The sequence below is a fragment of the Triturus cristatus genome, chromosome 4_1 (assembly GCF_964204655.1).
Source record: "Triturus cristatus chromosome 4_1, aTriCri1.1, whole genome shotgun sequence".
NCBI classification, from domain to species: domain Eukaryota; kingdom Metazoa; phylum Chordata; class Amphibia; order Caudata; family Salamandridae; genus Triturus; species Triturus cristatus.
This window is the reverse complement of record NC_140585.1, coordinates 1,218,769,151-1,218,791,566: the sequence shown is the minus strand read 5'-3', so window position 1 is coordinate 1,218,791,566 and position 22,416 is coordinate 1,218,769,151. Positions and strand designations below refer to the sequence as shown.

The following is a 22,416-nucleotide window of genomic DNA, read 5'->3' as shown; positions in this document are numbered from 1 at the left end:
TGGAAAATACGAACTGGGAAGATCACTAGAAGTGGCAAAATACAATGATAATAAAGGCTTCTGCTAAATCGTGACAAACTGTGGCAAAACATAACCATGAGACCGGAAATACACATCCAGGTAAACAAATGGGCCACACACTTCAAAGCACTCTATACCGATCATTCAATAAATTGCATCCTAGACATTTGACAACCTCTCCCCCTCACACAGATCGAGTTCAAGCCCTCTGTAAACTCTTGCATCAACTTTTCCATGTCTCTTTCAGCGAAGACTATTAACACACAGAAAAGGGCATGGCCTCTGACCTAGAAGAAATTCTAGCAGACCTTTTTTCTTCTGAACCTGTTATTTGAGTACCCTATATGAATATTCTATCAAATGCAGTAACAGCAAGCTCACCGATACAGCATATGTGTGGTGGCGGAGGGGGGTGGGGTGCAAAGATACTTCCTATGCACAAGAAGGAATGTTGTACCCTACCTAATAACTATCTTCCCATTAGCCTGATGGACAACCTGCAGGAAATATTGCAGGCAGGTTATTAATAAGGTTATGGGCTGGATGACTGAAAATGATATCTTATGAAACTTCCAGGCCTGGTGTATACCAAGAACCAGTAAGGTCGACTAGGTCTTCTGCTTCCTCCTGATTAAATGGAAACCAGTAGAGATCAGCGGTGGGAACCTCTATGTTGCATTTGTTGATTTCCCAAATGCTTTTAACGTGCTCCCTAGGGAGAAATTGGGGCATGTTCTTTTTGAGCTAGAAGTTCCATCAGGCCTAGTAGACATAATTAAGCGGTAGCACACAGATAGAGTTGCCCAGATTTGGTGAAAGTTTAAATGGCAAACTTACAATATAAATTGGCGTCAACAAATGGGTTCTCCAGGAATGTGTTCTGGCGCTACCTTCTTAATTCTTGATATAAGAGGCTGTGTGGATTTTTTTAACCAACTGTGAGAATGATTCTCCCATGTTGGCTGGCAAGAAGGTACCTGCCCGCCTTTTTACAGAGAATAGCTTATTAGTTTCTAAAACAAAGAAAGGATTTCAGACTCTTTTCGGGTGTTTTTTTCAGATTTGTGCTATCCAAAGCCTGCAGATAAGTGCACTGCAGGCTAGACTGATTGCATTCAACATGAACGACAAATTTAGGGGTAAACTAACATTGGTTGCAAGTATTCTGGAGAGAGTGAAGGAATGTGATTATCTTGGAGTTAGGCTTTCCGATTTTCATGCATGGCCAAAGCAAACTCAAAAAAGTATACTACTATTAAACCTAGAACACCTTCACTAATCAAGTTCCTTAGGTGTACAGCAAGTGCAGCAACTCATCCTGTGCCACCGGCCCTCGAGATATATAGAGCCTGGTCAGTTAGTGCAGCTCTGTACCGGTGGTAGCTTTGGGGGCACACTAATGTGGAGAACCCTGGTAAAGCCGTAAATGCGTTTATAAGATTCCTGCTGAAGCTTCCTCAGAGTACCCCACTGCTGCCTCTTAGACTTGACCTGTTTTGAAACCAATAGCTGAATATGCCAAAAGACACTTTTTATATTGCCTCAGAATTTGGGCCACCAAGAAACTTAATTTATACAGACAGAGTCTTCAGGATTTTAGAGGAAGAGTGCAAATGACCAAGATGGCCTGACTGAGATATGTAAAGAACACACGGTTAGACTTCAGATTAGGGAAGTGCTAGACTAGGACCTCCCTTCCACTCTAAGCGTTCAATGTATTGTGACGAGAGACCGGTATTACACTTTTGAGAAACTGTACTCATCATCTTCCATGGGGCGACTGTCCAGTGGGTTCTTAAACAAGAAATTCGATTATACAGTTGGAGAATCTCTGAATTACATCCATCCATCTTTAGCAAGAATCCTTTGCATACATTTTCTGGGGGGCATCCTCCCATTAGTATCCTTTATGAACTCTCGGACGACTTCCGAACCTGAATCCAGGCTATGTCCGGTTTGCAACCAGTTTGATGAGACTGAGCAACATTTTTAATGTTTTGCAAACCTTAGGAACCCTGCTTGAAATGCGTCAAACCTTTGTGTCGTGTGCTGGGCATGAAGCAGAATCAGAACTTCTTAAAAAATTTCAAGTTGATTGCAGCCCTTGTGTGATGTCCGCAAAATTCGAAATTCTTGCTATCTGCCTGGCAATGAAGAACCAACGCACTAAATGCTAGATTTAGTGTCTGCTGCCAATTATAATCACATGAGTTGTATATTCAGTAGATGAACTAGCTAATGTTTTTGTTGATTTTAATATGTAATTTATCGCTTTTTTCTACACGAGTTTTAATATGTGATTTTATCGAGTGTGTTTGTGGATGAATGGTATTGTTGACAATAAAGAAGTAATACCTCTCTGCATACTCCTCAACATCCCTCTTTAAATCCCTTGGCCTTAAGTACATGAGGAAATGTTGTAAATCTCAGCTTTGCAGAGGAGTAAGCCTTTGCATTGGAATTTTATATCTCGATCTTTATTAATCAGACGGTGTTGAAATTTGACAGGTTGTGTGGGATTGGCAAGACCTAAGCTGAGCGCCTTTGTGTCAGGCTAAGCCTCAGTTTTATGTCCCTGGGCGAGTTTGCTCACAGGTATTATAGGGGCGAGGCATGCAATCAGTGGCTTCTGTAACAGTAAAAGCGATAAAAAAAACCTCATCAATTTACAGCTGTCCTGCCTTGTGTATCTGCAACCAGGGCAAGAGTGTCTGCTTCCGGTATTCAAGAACGTGGTTGTTGGGGGCTGCAATTATGCAATAAACCAGGGGTGGACAGCGTGGGTCCACGTGATGGTAGATCCATACCAGATTTTCAGGATAGTCACAAACAATGCAAATGAGGTCTATTTGTATGTAAAGTTATTTTAAATGGATATCAAGAAAATATGTCCCTGATTAAGGTTTCGTCTATCTAGGATGGGCACTGCTGCAGGAAATCACCTGACATCTACACCCCAATCATCGTTTTTCAGTTTACAGTGTTGCAAACTTTATTTAGTCTGCGTGGATGCTGCAACGATGCTTTAAGTAGAGGCATCGTAGTTGCATCAGTAGACATTGCTGAATTCCGATGCACTAGAGAGTTTATCGGGTATGTACAGTATGAATAGAAATTACATTTAATGAGGCTTATTTTTGCTATCTAATTTCATACGACCGCTTTTTATCTGCTTCTCTAATCGCTGTATGTTCTTGTAGTTTTGAATGTTGTGATATTCTGAACTGATAAGCAATTTTATTGTGTTGGCTATAACTGCACAATGATCGCGTTTGTACGAGTATTAAAAAAGAAACACATTGTTTTCTGAAGCGTACAGAGCACAACGTTCTTGTAAACAAAGTGCCTATTTAACTTTAAATGTGATCAGGAACCTTTCATAAAGGTTTTCTAATTTTTTGGTAATAGTGTTCTGGATTGCTGTTCAACGTGTATGCATATATTTTAAGGTATTTATGAATCAAGACCATAATTGTTAAGTTTTGGAGTGCTGTACAAGATACGGTGAGGATGTTTATGAGGAAATGAGGACTCACCAAAACTTTTTCCTAGACTGAAACTCTCAGAATCTGAGTGTGTGACTACAAATTTACTGACTGCAAAATGAGTTTGTGCGTGGATATCGATTCAGTATTTGTAATGGGCATATTTTGTATGTTCCTTCTAAATACCAAATTGGTGCCAGATGAATCAATGGTTTGCAACTGGAATGTCAGTTGCAACACTTTGAAAAGTTGCCGACTATAAAGTTGGGATGGTAATTTGTTCACAAAAGGGAATGGGTCTCATCTGGACCCCATTCTCTTTGTGACTTGATTTAAATGTTTCTGAGGGATTAGGCAGTGATCCAATGTGAAGGGGACAACTGACAACTCTCAAAGAAACATTTGTTTACATTATTTTTTTTAAAACCTCCCCCTGTCCTTCGGCTCCATCTTTAATGGAAATCGGACTGCTTTAAAAAAAAAAATCTTTATTTAAATGCATTCACATACATGGTGGTTTGCTGACCATCTGTGTGATTGTATATACTCAGAGTGAGTTGCAATTTGCGACGCATCTAGGTTGGAATGCCAACCACTGGGATTCAGAATTTCACTAATTTACCTATTAGTAAGTAGTTCGGTTTGCAAAATTCAAAACTGGTCGCAAAAATACTGGTCACAAATTTTAAAGTGATTGGAATATTGTTGAAAGTAACCAGAATTATTTTAAGATGATTGGTATTAATTTCCAGAGTTCCCATCCTTATTATTAAAAAAATGAGTGATTATTGGAAGGGATGGACAATTAAATAATGATCACCTTTTTTAAGGTCAAGGAAATCCTTCCAAAATGTTCACAATTAAAAGTGTGATCATATATTTTTTGTTTTAATTATATTTTTAAAAGGACTAGACTTTTTTTCAAATGTGATCAGCATGTTATCTAAACGTTCTTAAGAATCTTTTTTGCACTATAAATCGCAATTTTCTTTAATGGTGCTCAGAATTCATTTAGAAAGGAGTTTTCAACTCCACTCAATGTCCTATTATTCTGATCAACAGTCCTTAATGTTAAGACTCTTTGCAGTTTACCTTGTTTTCATGGTATAATAATGTGGCATAGCCAGTGAGGTGTTTTTATGCTGCTGTCTCCTATAGAGGCCTGTAACTGCATTGAGGTGGTGATATGGTGTTTCAGTAGATTCGCAAGCCCAGAAAATGTTTAACCATGTTGGCTCATCTGTTTTACAGGAGCGTCGCCTGCACATGTATGTCGTTTACTGTCAAAATAAACCCAAGTCCGAACATATTGTATCAGAATACATCGACACCTATTTTGAGGTGAGTTGTGTGATTGCTTTGTTTTGTTTTCATTCTTGAGCTGAACTGCTCAGCGGGTATAGTGTTTGTCATAGGAAGGGTTTAACAAAGATGAAGAGCAGAGCAGACTTTATTGGCCTGACCAATTGCTAAAAATGAGGAGCAAAAAAGGATAGTCCTCGGTGTCTTCTGCATGTATATTAATTAACCAAAATGCCTGGTGTAACAGAAGTGGCATAATTCACCCATTGACTCCTGATGATATCACAGGACTGACCCCATGTCCCTCCATTAGCCTTTTAGATGTCTTTTTATTTGCTGCTCAGGGACTAGTGGAGAACAAGGAGTCTAAGTTGTAGAAAGTAAACAAGCCTTCTTGAACCCTATTCACTTTGAGTTTCTCCAATTGGCTTCAGAGACCTGGGGCATGAGCAGCTCGTGGGGTACCAAAGGGCAAGCCATTGATAGTAGTTGCCACTCCTGGCTATCCATAATAAACATCCATGCTAAACAAATGTGGTGGTTGTGTAACAGCAAATCAAAAAAGTATTCCACCCAATAGAAACAAGGCACCGTTCTCTAGTCAGGGAGTCAAATCAGATGTTGCTAACATGACTGGGAGCCATTCCCTTTTGTATGGTAACCCTCACACACTCTAGTAGTGTCATGCTTCATCATTAGGTTCACCCTGGCTCCTAAAGGCCAGGGTGGGCTCAACTGTATTCCAGGGAGCACTTTAGAGAAAAGGCCAGGGTGGTTAAAGATTGAAAATCCTGCTGAAACTCCAGGTATCCCTTTAATATGGAGTAATGGCGGATATTAAAATAAATAATAGGATGTCCCAAGGATACAATGGTCCTATGACCCTACAATCATTGGCAACATGTTTCAGCCAGTGAACGGCCCTATGGGTCCACGGCTTTCATCAGGGCAAACCACAGAGACAAATCCCTCCCTGTATATAGTATTGATCCAGCGGCGCACCAACAACAGATACTCCAATACCATATAATCACCTGGGCCCATCAATAACACATACACACAATTTCACCTGGTTACCCGCTGAGGGATGTTTGTTTATTTCATGAATTGATGAGTACTGTCACTGATCAATAAGTTCTTTCCATTTGGTCGATGAACCAAATTAGTTGGAACTAGTTGATGGTGACTATGCACATCACCTCTCTCGCAAATAATTCATCTACAATAATAAACACAGGTTCAGGAAGTTTTCAAAACTTTTATCTAAAGTTTAAATGTGAGTGAACCATTCACGTACAGACCACGAACACCATCAATCAATAGGGAGGAAGATTCAGATAATTCAAACACATTCACAGATTCAATAGATTGGCGTTGCCCAGAAAAGAGAGGATAGAGACAGCAGTACATTCAGGAAATATACAAAATTTGTAATTACCAATGATGGTGTGAAGACCAACCCCCTCTACAAAATTTATAATTACCAATGATGGTGTGAAGACCAACCCCCTGGTCAAAGGGCTGGTGAGGGTTCCCGGGAAAGATCAGGGACAAAGACTTCAGGATAGGAATCAGGACAGGATAGTGAACCGCTCTAAAGCGCCGAACACGTCGCACCCCTCACTGACACTCTCTTCCTCCTCGAGATTCTTCCGCGATCTTCTTCTAATCAATTGCTGTAGATAGGAAATTCTCTATTTGAATCTTCTTCAGCATCTCACAGCATCAGCATCATCAATAACTCTGACAGCATCTCCCCTCTCAGCATTCTCTCGGGATCACTCGCTCCCCAACTAACTAAACTACCTTAATTATACCTTTTGGGATTCATGTACCACCCCCTTAGGTTGCGATCTCATAAAAATATGAATTCTGATTGGACAGGCAAGGGATGTTTGGTCATCACACCATGATGGCATAGCACTTTTCTTTGTTCACAAACCCATCCAGTTATTAATATGCATTTTACTTTATTCCCACCCGAGTTTATTCACATTTGAAACATTTTTAGCAATAATGTTCATATGACTTCAGCCACTGCACTTCTGACATCTGGGTTCCCAGGGTTTAGGGGTCGGTGTCCTTGGATGTGGTCCAATCATGGGATTATCCTTCCAGGGGAAGTAGCGGTCACACATGCGAAGAAGGCTTTCACTCAATCACTCTGGTTATGGCAAGAACTAATAAAAGGTCAAAAGAGAAAATATTAATTCAAGAAATAAATGATTTCACTGTATATCACCTATCTCTACTCTTTTGTTTTTGCAGAGTTTTATATAGCGCAAACTTGACCCGAATCCAATCAGGTATCAGAGCGCTTTACATAGCACCAGTTACGTTACATGAGGATGGTAAACAACGTTTACCGCAAAACTTTGTCCCCGAAGGGAATCACAACGCGGTCGTTACAACGACCGCATTGTGATTCCGCATACCAGTACTCCGCAAGTCGGAACAACGACTTGCGGAGGGAGGGTGAAGGTGTTGGATTTAAAATCCAACACCTTCCCTAGTGTCCGCACAGACAGGAGTTGGAATAGTAAATTATACTATTCCAACATCCAGCGCCCCCCTCCACAAGTCGTTGTTCCGACTTGCGGAGTAATGGTATGCGGAATCACAATGCGGTCGATGTAACGACCGCGTTGTGATTCCCTGCGGGGACAAAGAATGCGGGATGACGAGATAGATTCCATGAGGACACACATTCATTTTTTGTTAGGCACGGGGAGATTAAGTGATTTGCCCAGAATCACAGGATGTTCAACGTCATTACCGAGACTCGAACCCAGTTCCCCAGGTCCGAGTTCGAGCGCCCTAGCCGTTAGGCCAACTTATCTCCCTATTTCCCTTTATTCATTAGTATTTTCCCTGCATTAGCTCTTAATAAATTAAGCGTTTTCTAAATAGCAAAGCAGGTGCCATGCATGTGGGTCTTGAAGACGCCATGTTAGTGCATTCTGCTCATGCACTAGAGATTCCCTCCAAAGCTGTTAAACGTCACATTACGTAGATGCAATTGACGCATGTGCAGTAAAGATTTCCCTGTTAGAGCCGCGCTTTTAGTCCGCTATCCGTATTACTGGTTAGACAATACATAGGCAAGCTTCTTTGTCTTATTTATGTAAATGTAATGTGCAAGTATTAATCACAAAACACAATTAATAATTCATGTTAATAAATTAAAACAAGTGAATTTAGTCCGAGCAAGTCTCACACAAACGAACCATTGCTCCATCAGTATGAACAATAATCGTGGAAAAGGAAGCTGTTACACCAGTTACGCCTTGTGGATATACTTATCCCCTGTGTGGGTGTTCAGTATTGGTTCATCCAACCTGACTTGGGGCGGACCCCACACGTCTCAACGAGTGCAGAGAGACAGGGCAGTCCTATAGACAAACAGTCATCAAGGATCCTGGACCCTCAAGAGCACCTACTCGGTTCTGCAACGCTGAGTGTTGCAGAACCGAGTAGGTGCTGTTGCGGGGCCTTTTAACCCCCCTGTCCTTTTCTCTAAAGTGCTCCCTGGAATACGGTTGAGCCCACCTTGGCCTTTAGGAGCCAGGGTAAACCCGATGATGAAGAATGACACTACTAGAGTGTGTGAGGGTTACCATACAAAAAGGAGTTGCTCCGAGTCATGTTAGCAACATCTGATTTGACTCCCTGACTAAAGAACTGTGCCTTGTTTCCATTGGGTGGGATACGTTTTTGATGTACTGATACTTAATCGGAGGATGTATCCCCTCAGTTCCTCTTCCATTAGTGTGGAAGATCCTCTCCACCCTTCAGGCCTCTGGCCAATATTTTGTAGGCTTCATTACCCAGGGTGTTGACTCTAATTCAAAGTCAGTGCTATTTGACAGATTCTGGTGGATCCTTGAACAAAACTGAGTTAATGGTGGCCTTACCTGTGATCCCTGAATACAGATTTCTGCTTCAGTAAAAAGATGGATCATGCCTGGGTCTTCTTCGAAGTCTCCATTTACAGTTTAAGGATGGATTGGATATGTGTTATGAATCAAGTCCACCCGTTTAAGAGCAGGAGTGGGTACCTTTTTATTTTACATTACACACTGTCTCTTCTGCTATACCAATTGGACTTTATTCATGTGAAAAGCAGCAAGCTGCATAGTGATCTTGTCAGGGATTATTATCCTATTCTTTTTGAGTCAGTCCTGTCCTTCCATAGAGATCTCTTCCCATTCTGGCGAGAGACATGATTTTGTCAGAAGAGACTCTTTTGCTTGAAGGAGCTATCCCCATGTGAAGAGACTCTCGCCCTTGCAGTTGGATACCCGTCCTGTTATATAGGTCGATGCTCTTCTTGAGAGAGGTCTGCTTCTCCGGAAGCCAGAGGGAGTCCATCAGGAGGGCAGCCCACCCTTCTGGAGGAAGCTCTAGTGTTTTGGGGCAAATCACACCACTCTTCTTGTAAGAAACATGCCCTATGCATCTTTATGAAGAGTTCAATTCTTAATGGGTCCTTTGTTTTTGAAGAGAGCCTCTCCCTTCTGAAGAGCCTTCCACCATTCTAGAGAGGACCTCACACTTCTGGAGAGAGCACCTAATTTATGGAGAGTGAGACATCTATCTAGTGAGAGCTCCACCCTTTTGAATCAAGCCCCAGCTTTTAGGATAGAGCTCTTTAATTAAAAACAAAACACTTTTGAAGAGAGCCACACTTCCCTTCTGAAGGGAGCCCGTCCTTGATAAAAACAGTCTTGCCTTTCTGAAGGGAGGTTTGCTCCTCTGGATATGGCTTGGCCAGTCTAAGGATATCCCAAACCCCTATGGAGAAACTTGTCTAAATTAAGAGAGCCATGGCCTTCTGATGATAGCCCTTTGCTTCTTAAGAGTGTTCCACCCTTCTGAAAAGAGAAACAATTTATGATATGAGCCCTTACCTCTGTAGCAGAGTCTTTTCAAAGTGAGGCCTTTATTCAAATTTGGCACTCTCATTGCCACTTTCCCCCATTACTGATGTTAGGTCTCTACCCACCTCTGATTTATGACATCTCTTCCTATCCTCTAGGAACTCAGGCAGCAACTGGGCCACCGGCTACAACTGAATGACCTGCTCATCAAACCAGTGCAGCGAATTATGAAGTACCAGCTGCTGCTGAAGGTAATCATCCCAGCTTCTCTCCATCACATTCACTTGACAGCTCAATCTCATGTCTATTTCTAGTATTTTAATTCACGTGTAGACAATTGGTATTTCTGATATGTTGTAAGAGTCTCCTTCCAAACCAGATATATACATTGCACTAAGAAGTTTAATTATTTATTGCAATCAATGACATTTTACTGATCACTCCAACATACCTTGTTGTACCATTGGAAGATTTCTTTGTAGAAAGGGCCAAAGTGAAGTTTCATTTTTTGGATACAATCTTAACGGAAAAAGATGTATTTGAGAAAGGGCCCTGACAATGTTTGCTTATCATTTTGGTGGAAAGAGCCAGAGGAGTAGTGAACTGACAATGAATTAACTAATTATAAAGAGATTGATAAAGAGAGAGAGAGACCAAGCCACAATGAAATATGACCATTTTACCATAAAGTCTTAGAAGTGCCTGGTGAGTGTTAAGCCCCATGAAATCAGAGAGGGTCATTATGATCCTGTAGAGAGGCATGTCATTGTGCTGGTCCAGTGGAAGCCCTTTCCTCAGACCACAGGTTGGAGGACCACCCACCACAACATTTAGAGATTCCCCCCCACCTGTCTGTAATGGAAATGCCGCAGTGGTGGATGCCTTTTCTCCTTTGGATTCACTTTTGGCTCCTCCATGCTTAGGAAATGAAAAATCTGTGATTCTTGCCCACCCTAAATTGAGCACTGTGATCTACTGGGTTCGAGATTGACAGGCTACCAGGTCAAGAGTTTCCAACAGCAGAGCCTACTAAGACTCTAAAGTTGGTTCCCCCACCTGTACATGGAGAGGAGGAACAATGCGGTTAGTAGGGTGGGAGTCCTTCCAGTTTGTGGCCAAGTTGCTGCTCTGCCAAACTCAAAATGATCCCCAAAGTTCCAGCTGCCATATTCTGATTTTGATGACTTGCAGTTAAAACTGTTGTTGATCGCTTTGTCATTGATGGTGTTGTTGGCAACAGTGTCGTCAGCTTTGTGGTCATTGACGGTGTTGTTCTCTATGTTATTGCCATCTACAGCAGTCTCATTGAATGTGTCAGTGTCGACAAGGATTTCTCATTGACTACCACAGCTGAACAGAAGTCATGTGTCTTTGACAAAGGGATGGCTGTTATTGTATTTGAACTTAGATCATTGTTTCATGTGATGCCTGGGTAGTTTGACTATAAAGATCATATCCATATTACCAAGTATTGTCATCAGTCAAGAATACACTGTATAAAACTGATATATATATATATATATATATAAGTTTCCTGCCTAAGCAGGCGTTTGAGTATGCCCTTTCCTGGTGAAAGGAGGTGTCTCGATGGAGGGGGAAAATGATCCCTACAGATCGACTACACACGTTCTAAGATTTTTTGGGAGATCAGGGTGTGTTCCGGGTCTTTGAGTTGAAGGTATGAGTGCTTCTTAGATATGTCACCCAAGCCCACCAGGTATGATATGAGAGATAGTGGGAGGATTTCAAATCAAGCAGGATGACGTTAATTGCAATCAAAAATATCAGGTCTAAGAGTGCCAAATCTAGGTCCAATAAATACAAACTAGTAGGAGCAGCATGTAGACCTAGAATTTTCATGGGGAAATCCAAGATCAAATTTATCATCAAAATGTGGTTAAGCTGAGCCATAATTATGTACCACAATGACTTGATAAATTTGCAATTGAAAACCACATGTTCAGAGTTGCTAGAGGTTTCACCACAGGACCAGGAAAGATTGGAGTATGCAATTTTAGCTTACGTAATTCTTCTGGCGTCCAATGTAGGAGGTGCAATGCAAAATATTGCGTGATGAAAGAGACGATTTTGTGTGATAGAGCTCGCAGGAAAATCTTCACCCACTTATCTATTGATGGTGGGTTCCTCCCTGCTTTCTAGAAATATGCATACAATTTTTTATGGATGGTTAAACAGTTTTTATTGCAGCCAGACTTCAGACATTTATAATTTTTTTAGCATTTGTGACCTAAAGAGAACCATTGCGTAAGCACTAACAATAAAGAAGGTGCATTTACGGTGCCCAATTTATTTAGCTTTACTTTATGTGTTAAGAAATCATACAAGTCAAAGTTAGACAGAGAAAATTCAGTTTGCAGTGAGGCAAACGATAAGGGTTCAGAATTCAGATAAAGGTCTTAAATCATGCAAATACCCTTTTCACCCCAAATAGGACCAATTGGCTAAGAGTACATTACTTTTGTTCTTTTACTATACCAAAGTGAAAGAATATTTGACTGATGGATAGGACAAGAAAGATTCTTGTCAATATTTTTAGTGCTCTGGTTATATCAAGCAGAATCCTTTTGAAGTTAATGATAGGGAGTTGGTTCATGGATAAAATTGCTTGGAAATGGTAAGGCGAGAATCCATTGAGGGCATGGAAGGTCTTGGTCAATGAATGAACGTACACCCGGTACCGCCAGGATGCCCATCTTATAATTGAAGCAATTTGGTAATCTGCAGCACCCTCTTGGAAATCCATACAAATTTTTTAAAATAGATTCTGGCCTTCTTGTTAGACCAAAAGATTTCAGCAGTAATCTTATTGATCGAGGAGCAGAATGATTATGAGAGGTGGATTAAAAGCATGCTGGAGAGAAAATTAGCTAACGGAGTAACCTTCATTATAGTTGTTTCTAACCTGCCCCACCCTGAAGTATTTAATTTTATCTATGCATAGTTGTTGGTTATAGATAATAGAATTGGGAAGGTAAGTACAGAACCAGATGTCCAAATATTTAATGAATTTTGATTGAAAGTGTAGGCTGGTATTTATAATGCAGGAGGTCAGGCACAACACGTTAAGTGGGAGTGCCTCAGTTATGTCTATATTCAGAGTGTAACCAGAGAACCTAGAAAACGCCTGAATAGTTTTAATAAGAGCAGGGATTTCTATATCTGCTTCCTCGGTGAAAACCAGAATGTCGTCGGCATGGGCTGCGGTTTTAAAACCCTCCATGTTGAGTGCCCAAATTTATATATCACATAGAAAAAGTGGTGCTTGGAGCGCCACAATGGTTTGCAGACCAGATGCAGACAGGTTTTAACAGGAGAAACTGCAGACCTAATAACACGTGGGAACAGAGTCCACTAGTGTGGAAAAAATGACCAACCGTACAGTCTAAATGGGTTCTTTGATAATCGTATAGGGTGTCTCTCACACACAACACCCCAGTAATGCCAAATTCATAATAACAAAGGATAGGCCTTCCTTAGGAGGTCCATTGTTGCCACTGGGGCATAGGCGCAACACCAATTAACTATTACAAAGAGGCACCAACAGAAGAGATTACCAGTATGAGTGAGGGCATCGACGCTTTGGGCTCACAACCTGCCTGGGGGTTCCTCCCCCCCCCCCGTCCGCTGCTTCCCGCGCACAGTGCACAGCCCCGCTGTGCCCCTCTGGACAGCTGCTGACCCCCCCCGCTACAGCACATGATGATCTCCCCCCCCTCCCCCTTGCCCCACCTGCATTTACAACCCTAACCCCTACCCCCCCTATTGCCACACAAGCGTAGGGAACAGTTTGTTTACTGGTCACGTTCTTTGACCGGACTCCTATCTTATCTCGGATAACAGATGATGGACGCGTCGTCTGGACTCCCCGAAGCGATACCCTATTAAACACACACCGCTCTCTGGCAGTAGAGATGCGATGACATACGCGCCCTACCAGGGACGGGTACATCCAGAGCTCTCGGTGAGATCTTGACAAGGGTACATTGAGTTGCATACTGGACATAACCCCGATAACCAGCGGCTTCAGGGGCGTAGCGATGGGGGGACGGATGCGCGCCACGCACCCCGCACATGGACCCTACTTATGAAGCTGTAGACTGGACTTGCCGAAACTTAAGCGTTAGCTTTCATGACTCAGTGAGCTATACCGAAACACTGCTGCCACGCTATGGCCAGCATTGCGAACATGACGCTGACACTGTACCGCCCGGGGACCCCCACGTTCATGATTACCCACGACGATTTGTGCAACTCTCAATAAGGGCCTGGGTGACGACCGCAATGGCCACAATGCGGGCTGGAATACTGCGTTATCTTTGTTACCGACACTAAGAATAAGGAAAAACATAGACCTGTCATTTATCAAGGTACTTACCTAATGATTGTAACAATACCACCATGTACAACGCCGCCGGACCCCCGGGTTACCGGCTGAATGGCAGTGTCATATTATCTGGAAACATCTGCTTAATGTCTACTCGATTAGCCACCATGGATGGTGAATGTATACTGTATGATGACACAGCTGTGAAAAATAAAGGTCTTCCAAAAACAAAAAAAAAACAAAACAAAAAAAAAAAAACAGAAGAGATTACCAGTGCAGGTAGTGATAATTTATATGTCTTCCTGGTGAGGAACAGCACATGTTTAGAGGGGAGAACGGCTAGACCACATAATAACAGGGATTTCAGGCTTAAGACTGTGCCAACCACTCCCAATAATGCTCACAATTAGGTTATGTATGGCATGTGTCATCGTGCCAGAGAAGCCAAACATAGTCAAACCTAATTGAGCTAACGTCTCCAAAGAATAATAATTTAAAAAAAGAAGAGAGAGTCACTGAGGCTGATGAGCAGTGTGGCCTTGCTCTCCTTTGTGTGTCACGGGTCATGCCCTTCATTGTCAACACCAGCACTTATGACAGTCTGCCTCATGGTGGCATTGTCTGTCTAATTTAGAGATGAGCACAACAGTTGTTTATTAATTCAGTATATATTAAAAAGTACTAAGATGTGTTGCACAAGCCATTCTCATATCTTTAGGGGCGTGGAGCAGTCTGAATTGTCATACTTGTATGAGTATGATGGTTCGCAGTTGTGTTGATACTGTCACTGGCAGTGCTGACAGGGACAATGGGTGGAGCAATGGCTGCAGTGCCCTCCTGATGAGGGCCCTGGCACTTATGTTTTGTTACAAATTTTGCAATGGTGTAGGGTAGCTGAAGCTCAACTGCACTCCGGGAGCGGTGGCCCCAGAGTGGAGAGCCGGTAACGCAGTTCGCAAGGCTGGCTAAGGGGGGTTGGGCCGATGCTCCTTTCGCCGGGTTCTCTTGGTTCGGAGTCGCCATCTTGGGAAACAGATCCTGACTCCTTGGACAAACCTATTGAGATTCCTCACTTTCACATGTCATCAACCAAGACCACGCCCAGCATATGGAGAAGTTCCCAAAATGTGTATGTCAAGTGTCAGAAAAAGCTCCGAAATTCCAAGGAGATCGATCAGCAGGCCGACAGATGCTCAGGGTAGAGCGCCATCTCATTTGGTCTCCAAGTCACGTCCACAGTTAGACAGTTTTCTTGATGATTCCTAAATGTATTTCCTACTGCTGTGAAATAATGGTATTGGGTACAGCGATAAAAATGATATTATTTTACCAATTGACTTAAACAAAATGTCTTGAAAACCTGTGTTTTATTTACAAAATATTTGGTAAAATGCTTTTAATGTGTTCCATCTAGTCCCAGTTTTCCACATGTTTCTGATGTCATTGAATACTATTGACTCACTCTGTGGGGCTGTAGTTTAATAGAGTTATGCTATTTTTTGTTGTGACTCCAGCTGTGTTCTAAAACCCCATAATGGCATCAGTCCTCCCATAATTTAATTAAAGCTCCACTAGGCGAAAGACAAGACAAGGGGCCCATGCTGATGCGAGGGAACAGTACTTTGAGCAGATGAAAAACATTACGGTGGGTTTAGGTTTTTATGAGGATTTTGCAATGAAAGAGAGAACTGAACATATTTCTGCTTTATCCATTCAAGCTGGAAACTCCTATTTCTACTGCTTCTAGGCAAATAACAAAGAACTCCCAAGTTCTACACAAATAAGCGCCAACCTATACCCACCTAAACCGATAGCTTCATAGCAGAGTGAAAGTCACCCTCTGAAGCATACATACACAAGCATTAACAAAGCCAATAAAGCTGGTGTTGCCTGCCAACTTTTAGCTTTGCTAATGTTTGACAATATTTTTTGTAAAACTGCAAATAGAGAGTACTTTTTGTGTGCATGTGTACATTGTGATAGAGCAGAATGCCATCAATCGCCGAGAGATAAGCCAATGACTGTGGGATGACCCTGTGCCTGTATATTCAGTGGTGGGCGGAACACAGATGTGGACGATACACTAACACAGTGGTTCTCAAACTTTTTCGACCGGCGTCTCCCTTGACCTTTTAACCATTGGCCGCGGCTCCCCACTATGTTACTTTTTTTGAGGGAGCGGGGATGTAAGCCCGACCTCAGGAGTACTTCCCTTTTTCTCCCTGTAAGTCTTTGGGATAAGGCTTATAAATGTATTATAACCATATACGTAGGGTGTTTTGTATTACTAAGGCGGGGCCTCTAATAAAATATTCCTAGTTACACTTCTTTTCCCATGCCTTTTTTTAGAGAACCCTCTCAAACTTTTTTATCCCACTTGCAGTACTAGATAGAACCCCTATGCATGTAGGCCCCATTGCCGAAGTGTTTCTGCGCTTGAAGAATATTTGCATGCACTTCCATTTCTACCCATGTCATTCATCCCGACTCACCTATCTCAACAGGTTGGCATTATGCCGTAGATGGTGTTTAACTTCCCTGTGCTCATGGAAAGAGCAGCCCTGTCTGGAAATGTGTGTGTACTGGAAGAAATATGTACTGGAAGTACTTATGGTTCAGGTATTCATATGGATACTTAATAACAGTAGTTTGAGAGACAGAAAAACTTTACTTTCCTGACAAGTAAAATACATTTGGAAAAAAACTAGACTATCAAAGTCTAACAAAATAAACCAGGTGTCTTTCGCTTACTTTGGGGGTGTTGGAATGTGGGGATCCATTGACATATGGAGGTCATCTCCCTTGACATGCCATTAATTAAGCACTATGTTTCCAGCTTTAGGCATGTCACTTGCAAATAATTGACATCATGCATTTAAGTCTACTTCCTGTAACTGAAGCCGACAAACCCTTCAACATTAAATGCATTAAAGCGCTTGGTGCGCGGCTCCCCTGGCTAGTTCTCCAGCACACCAGGGAGTCACGGCGCACAAATTGGGAACCACTGCTATAATAGGATCTCTCTTGATTAGATGATAACTCTTAGATAATGCTTTCCTCAGCATTGTATGTTTGTCATCATACGTGGAGATGAACCTCAATCCCTCTTTCCAACAACTTTTTTTTTCTACTTGGTTTGATCAGTACATAGAATATTCTCCCTTCTCAGTTTCGAAACTTTCTACTGAGCTTCTTTGAGTACTGGTACCGCATATCCTCTCTGTCTAAGCCTCGCTACCATGCTGGATTGTGTTTTCTCAAAGTTTTTCTCTGTACTACAATTGCGCCTAGCTCTTAGTAATTCCCCATATGGAATGCTATTCTTCAATGCGAATGGGTGAAAACTACTGGCGTGTAAAATGCTGTTGCTTGCAGTGGGTTTCCTAAACATGTTAGTAGTTAACTTCGAGTCTTTCACAATGAAATGTACATAGAGGAAATTCATCACAGTCTTGATTATTTCATAGGTTGAGATTTAAAGAATTTTGCTTAATGCTTTTTACAAAATCCCTGGTTGCTTTCTCCTCTCCCTTCCATAGAGCAAAGACATCATCTATATAACGTACCCACAGTGCTATCTGATCTGTCCATTTTTTCAGTTCTGGCCCATTGAGTACCACTTCTTCTCCCACCAGCCCATATGTAGATTCGCAAAGCTGGGAGCGAAGCAGGTACCCATAAAATTTGTTCTTTGCTGTTGGCATAGTTCACCATTAAACTGAAAAATATTGTAACTCAAAATCCATTCCATCATCTGTAAAATCATTGCATTGTGTTTGTAGATGTCATGGCCCTTTCTCTTGAAAAGTGTTGTGCAGCTTTTAGCCCATCTCTGTGTCTTATATTCGTGTAGAGTGATGTCACATAAAGCATTTGCATGTCCTCCTCCCATACTACATCAAACATGGATTTTCTGAAATTCTGTGTTGTCTTTCATGTAAGACGGAAGGTTCTGTTCCAGTGGTTGTAAAAAATTGTACATATATGTAGACGTGTTCCCTAATAAACTATCTATAGCTGCCACTATCGGTCTCCCTGGTGGATTTTCTTTGTTCTTTTCAAAGGTTCTGTTTTCATCAAGAATTTCCATTTATCCCATTTAATTAATTCAGCATTTCTCCACTACGTTAGTTGATCGTAAAAGCTTTCTTTTACTCATTCATACTCTACTTTGGCTATTCTGGTATAGCATTCTGAGTCATTGAGTTGTAAATAAGCTTCTCTCATGTACATTCTTTTGTCCCACAGGACTGCATTTCCCCCTTTGTCTGATTGCCTCACCACACATTCTTCATACTTACTCCACTTACTCACTACGTCTGAATTTATTGTTTTGTTTATACGCCCTTCTTGATTTTATGTTTGACCTGAGTTGTATTTTCCTAAGTTCAGTTGACATTAGATCAGAAAATACCTCTATACCATCATTCATCTGGGGAGGAATAAATGTAGATTTAGATCGGAACAGTTTATTCCCACCTTCCCCTATGTCGATGCCTGCTTGTTCTAGCAAATGAGTGTTACTCATTTCTTCCTGTGTTTCAATATTATTTCCCTCTAGGGAAAGTAGGTTTCTCGTACATTACACATCTGCCACTTGTAGAATATCTTGTTCCTCTCCTCCTGTTGGCAGGGGCTGCTTTATTTTAGGTTTTAGTGCGAAAAATGTCTTACGTCTCAGTTTTCGGATGAACTTATATAAGTCCACCTTCGTTTTGGCATAGTCAAAACCTATAACCGGACAGAAGGAGAGGCCCAAGGATAATACCTGTTCATCTTCATGAATTAGCGTAATGTTAGTAAGCTTGATTATTGTATTTGTTCCCGCAGTCACTTCTTGTAGCTGCGTGTCACTCTCCCCTTGGGTTTTTGATCGCTTGCCTTGTCCCCCTCTCCTTTGTTGCTGCTTTCCTTTTTGTTGTAATTGTTTTCTGGGTCTGTGGTTTGTCTGCCGGTCCGTGCATAAAAAACGAAATTCTTGTTGAAGTGAAGTGCTTGCATTGTCTCCACGATTCTACTCGGCTCTGTCTCCTTCTGATTCTGTTCCTGTATCCGAACTGAAATTACTCAATGAGACTTCCTTTCTCAGTTGATTTACTTCTCTGTGTCTTTGCCTGCGCATTGTTTCGAATCTTCTTGCAAATCTAAAGATTTGACTGCGTTGATAATCCATTTTATCTCTGTGTAATTTGTGGGCTTTACGTTGTTTTACTCCTTCTTCATGTTTTGACATTTGCTGTTTCATTTCGTGTTTGAACTGTGTTACTTTGTCTTTGTTGTTCTCTTTACCGATTTGTCCATTGATCAATTTGATTTGTTCCAGTAGATCATTTCTTTCCAATTCTGCGAATTTGATTAAATATGGTCATCATGTTAATAGAGCTCTGGATGTTACACTCTACTCATTCTTTAATTAAATCTATATGGGGGGGGGGGTTCATAGCTTGGAGTAATCATTATGCGTAGTCCAGGGGGATTCTCCCCACTTCTACTTATTTATATATAATGTTAATAAAATAAAAAGGTTTTGCTTAACGCTAAACCTAAAAATGACCACCCATGGAAAGAAGTAAAAATAAATGCTACTTTGGTTCTTGTCCCACAGATGTATTTTTACAGTAATAATTAATAGTGTCTTCCGGGGGTTTTGACTGCATTACACTGAATGTGATTGCTTTTTATATTAGTGACACTGTCTTCCAGTGAATGAGAATGTATTCCTATGAGTGACCCTGCTTCCTTTGAGTTTGACTGCCTCACAGAATGTGGCTTAGCATTTCCTGAATGATATATCCACATAGTGAATTACACTACTGTCTAGTAGAGACAATGTCTTTCTGTGAATGACATTGCCATCCAGTGAGAGACTGTTCCATTTTGCTTTGCTTTTCAGCATGTGTCACTGTTTATCAACACATTTTGCTGTTTAATTCTGGCTGTACATCACAGCTGTCACAAGACCTTATGAGATCAACTGAAAAATTCTACAGATAGTGGAACTTATACTCTGCCCACATGTTGGCCCATTGGAGTACAACATTTGATTGGGCAGAAGTTGTGTACTTCCACTAAAAAAGAGAGCTTGCATTGCATGTTTAGCTTTCCAAAAAAAAATATGCTCAGTACAGCAGGACAGAACTGGTTATGCTGGTAAGCCAAATATCGAGAATTTAGGCCTCATTTTAATCTGAAAAGCATATGCGAAAGTCATCAGACATTTTACCCTTCATTAAAACCAACAGAGAGGTATTTTGTTACATGTAGTGTGACAAACACCATAGTATGCAGGAGTTTTGATGTTGTTTGTCTCTTCTGACAAACAGCGGAGAGAGAAGATTTGCTCTGTGATATTCCTTGTTAAACCCCCTTATGAGAGATAGCATTTTGCTTTGCCACGAATAATTCTGTCTAAATTTGTTATTTTATGACTGTTTGCCTGATGGATGCATTGAAGAAAAGCATATGTTCAGCACAGTAGAGCGGAGTTGGTTAGAGCTTTACTGGTTCTTTGGGAAAAGTTATGTCCAGGGCTATAGGTCTGATCAATTTATTTTGAAAAGTGATGACAAAGTCATTAGGCCTAACTCACATATTGTGAAAAGCGTGTACTAAACTCACATTTTTAATGGTGGATTGTTATCACACCATACTAAAGCCTGTTGGCACGTATTTAGTTACATAATCTGAAAGAAACACGTTAGTTAGATTCCTCACCTTAGAATATCCCCAGGCATCAGACTGGATCCGGAAGATTTTTTTGTCAGCAATACCCCTTGCGCTTCGCTAGGGGTCGTCTGCGGCTCCGCGTCCGTCATCGGCGTCGTGTGCCGGGATGACGTCGTCGGAGTACTTAGACGCCGCCCTCGCACGCTGACGTCAGTTCTTCTTTTTTCCGCGCCAGTAAGCGCAGATCCGGGAGAGCTACCCCTTTTAGTCTTTTTTGACTAAGTTTTTTGATCCTTTTTGATCTTGTCTCGACTCCGGTGCCGGTAGGATGCCTGGTTTCAAAGCCTGTACTGATTGTAACCGCTTGATGTCGGTTACGGATCATCACCGCCGGTGCCTTTACTGTTTGGGCCTCGACCACGACGCGGAGTCGTGTTCGGACTGCAAGGCCCTGACCTCGAAGGCTAGACGGGAGCGGTCCCGTAAGCTCCTCGATATTCGCCACTCGGCTCCGCGCCCCTCTCGATCCCGGTCCAGGAGGAGGTCCAAGGATCGGTCGCGGAGCCGCAGCCGACGTCATCATCGCTCGTCTGGCTCCAAGTCTTCGGGTAAGTCGAAGCACTCCAAGAAGTCCAAGAAGCGACACCGCTCTTCGGACTCCCCTCGCCGGTCGCGCGACTCGGCCGAGGGTCCGGGTGGTTCCACCCCCGCGGCTCCAGCGGAGCCGCAGGCGCCGCGCAAGTCCCCATACCCGCCGGTCCCTGGGACTGACGCGACGCTGGCGGAAGTCAGTGCCTTCCTCTCGGCCATGAGGAGCCTGGCTCCGCCGTCGACGCCCGCTGGCGCGCCTTCGGGCCCCGCGGACCCGACTGGGCAACCTTGCATGCCGGTGGCTCCGGCCCCGGCGCCGGCCCCAACGCCGCAGGTCCCCGAGGGACTCACCCCCGAGTCCCCATCGACGCCGGTCGACCTCGTCACGCCTCCTCCGCCGGCGTCGACACCGGTTCCACCCCCGACGCCGGCTCCGCTCGGCGTCGAGCCCCAGTCCAGCCCCGCTCCGAATCCGGCGCCGTTTCGGCGTCGATGGACGCCGCGTACGGCGCCGTTAGAGACACATTATGTCTACCGTCCGGCTCCGATCCTTCCTCCTGTTTACCAGGAATCGGATGACGGGGGCGAATGGGAGGGGTCCGAGGATCCTATGGCCGATCAGGCTCAGCTGTCACAGGACTGGGCAGATGAACTGGGGGAGGCCAGTGGTCTGGATACCTCACCAGACACTGGATTAATCTCTCCTCCGACTGTAGCTTCGGAGGAGGGTGCTGCTTTCTCTGTGGTGCTGCGCAAGGCGGCCACAGCCCTTGGGCTCGAGCTGCCTGCCGTGGCTGTGAGGACTAACGTCCTCACCGAGGTGCTTCAGTCTGCAGCAAGCTCCACTGAGCCTCTGCTGCAATTCAATGAGGCCCTCATTGACGTTCTGCAGGGCACCTGGTCCAAGCCCTCCACAATTTCTCCTGTGGACAGGAACGTTGCCAGGCGCCACCGCCCTGCTCCGGGCGACCCCAGTTTTCTGTCCCAACACCCCACCCCCGAGAGCCTGGTTATCCAGGCTTCTACCTCCCAATCCTCCTTCCCGACCGCCCCGCCGGACCGGGATTCCAAGAGACTGGAACAGTTTGGCAAAAAGCTGTTCTCCTCCCTTAGTTTGGGTCTGCGG

The 22,416-nt window shown here is 43.0% G+C and overlaps 1 protein-coding gene across 5 annotated transcripts in view; it reads left to right on the top strand.

The window, feature by feature from the left end:
- The window catches only part of ARHGEF25 (Rho guanine nucleotide exchange factor 25), a 980,382-nt gene that overhangs the window by 790,181 nt on the left and 167,785 nt on the right, over positions 1 to 22,416 (top strand). For all 5 annotated transcript variants that reach the window (XM_085654592.1, XM_085654593.1, XM_085654591.1 and 2 more), the window contains 2 exons: positions 4,758 to 4,847; positions 9,847 to 9,939. In XM_085654592.1, the coding sequence (XP_085510718.1) occupies positions 4,758 to 4,847; positions 9,847 to 9,939 (183 nt within the window). The remainder of the gene's footprint in view (positions 1 to 4,757; positions 4,848 to 9,846; positions 9,940 to 22,416) is intronic.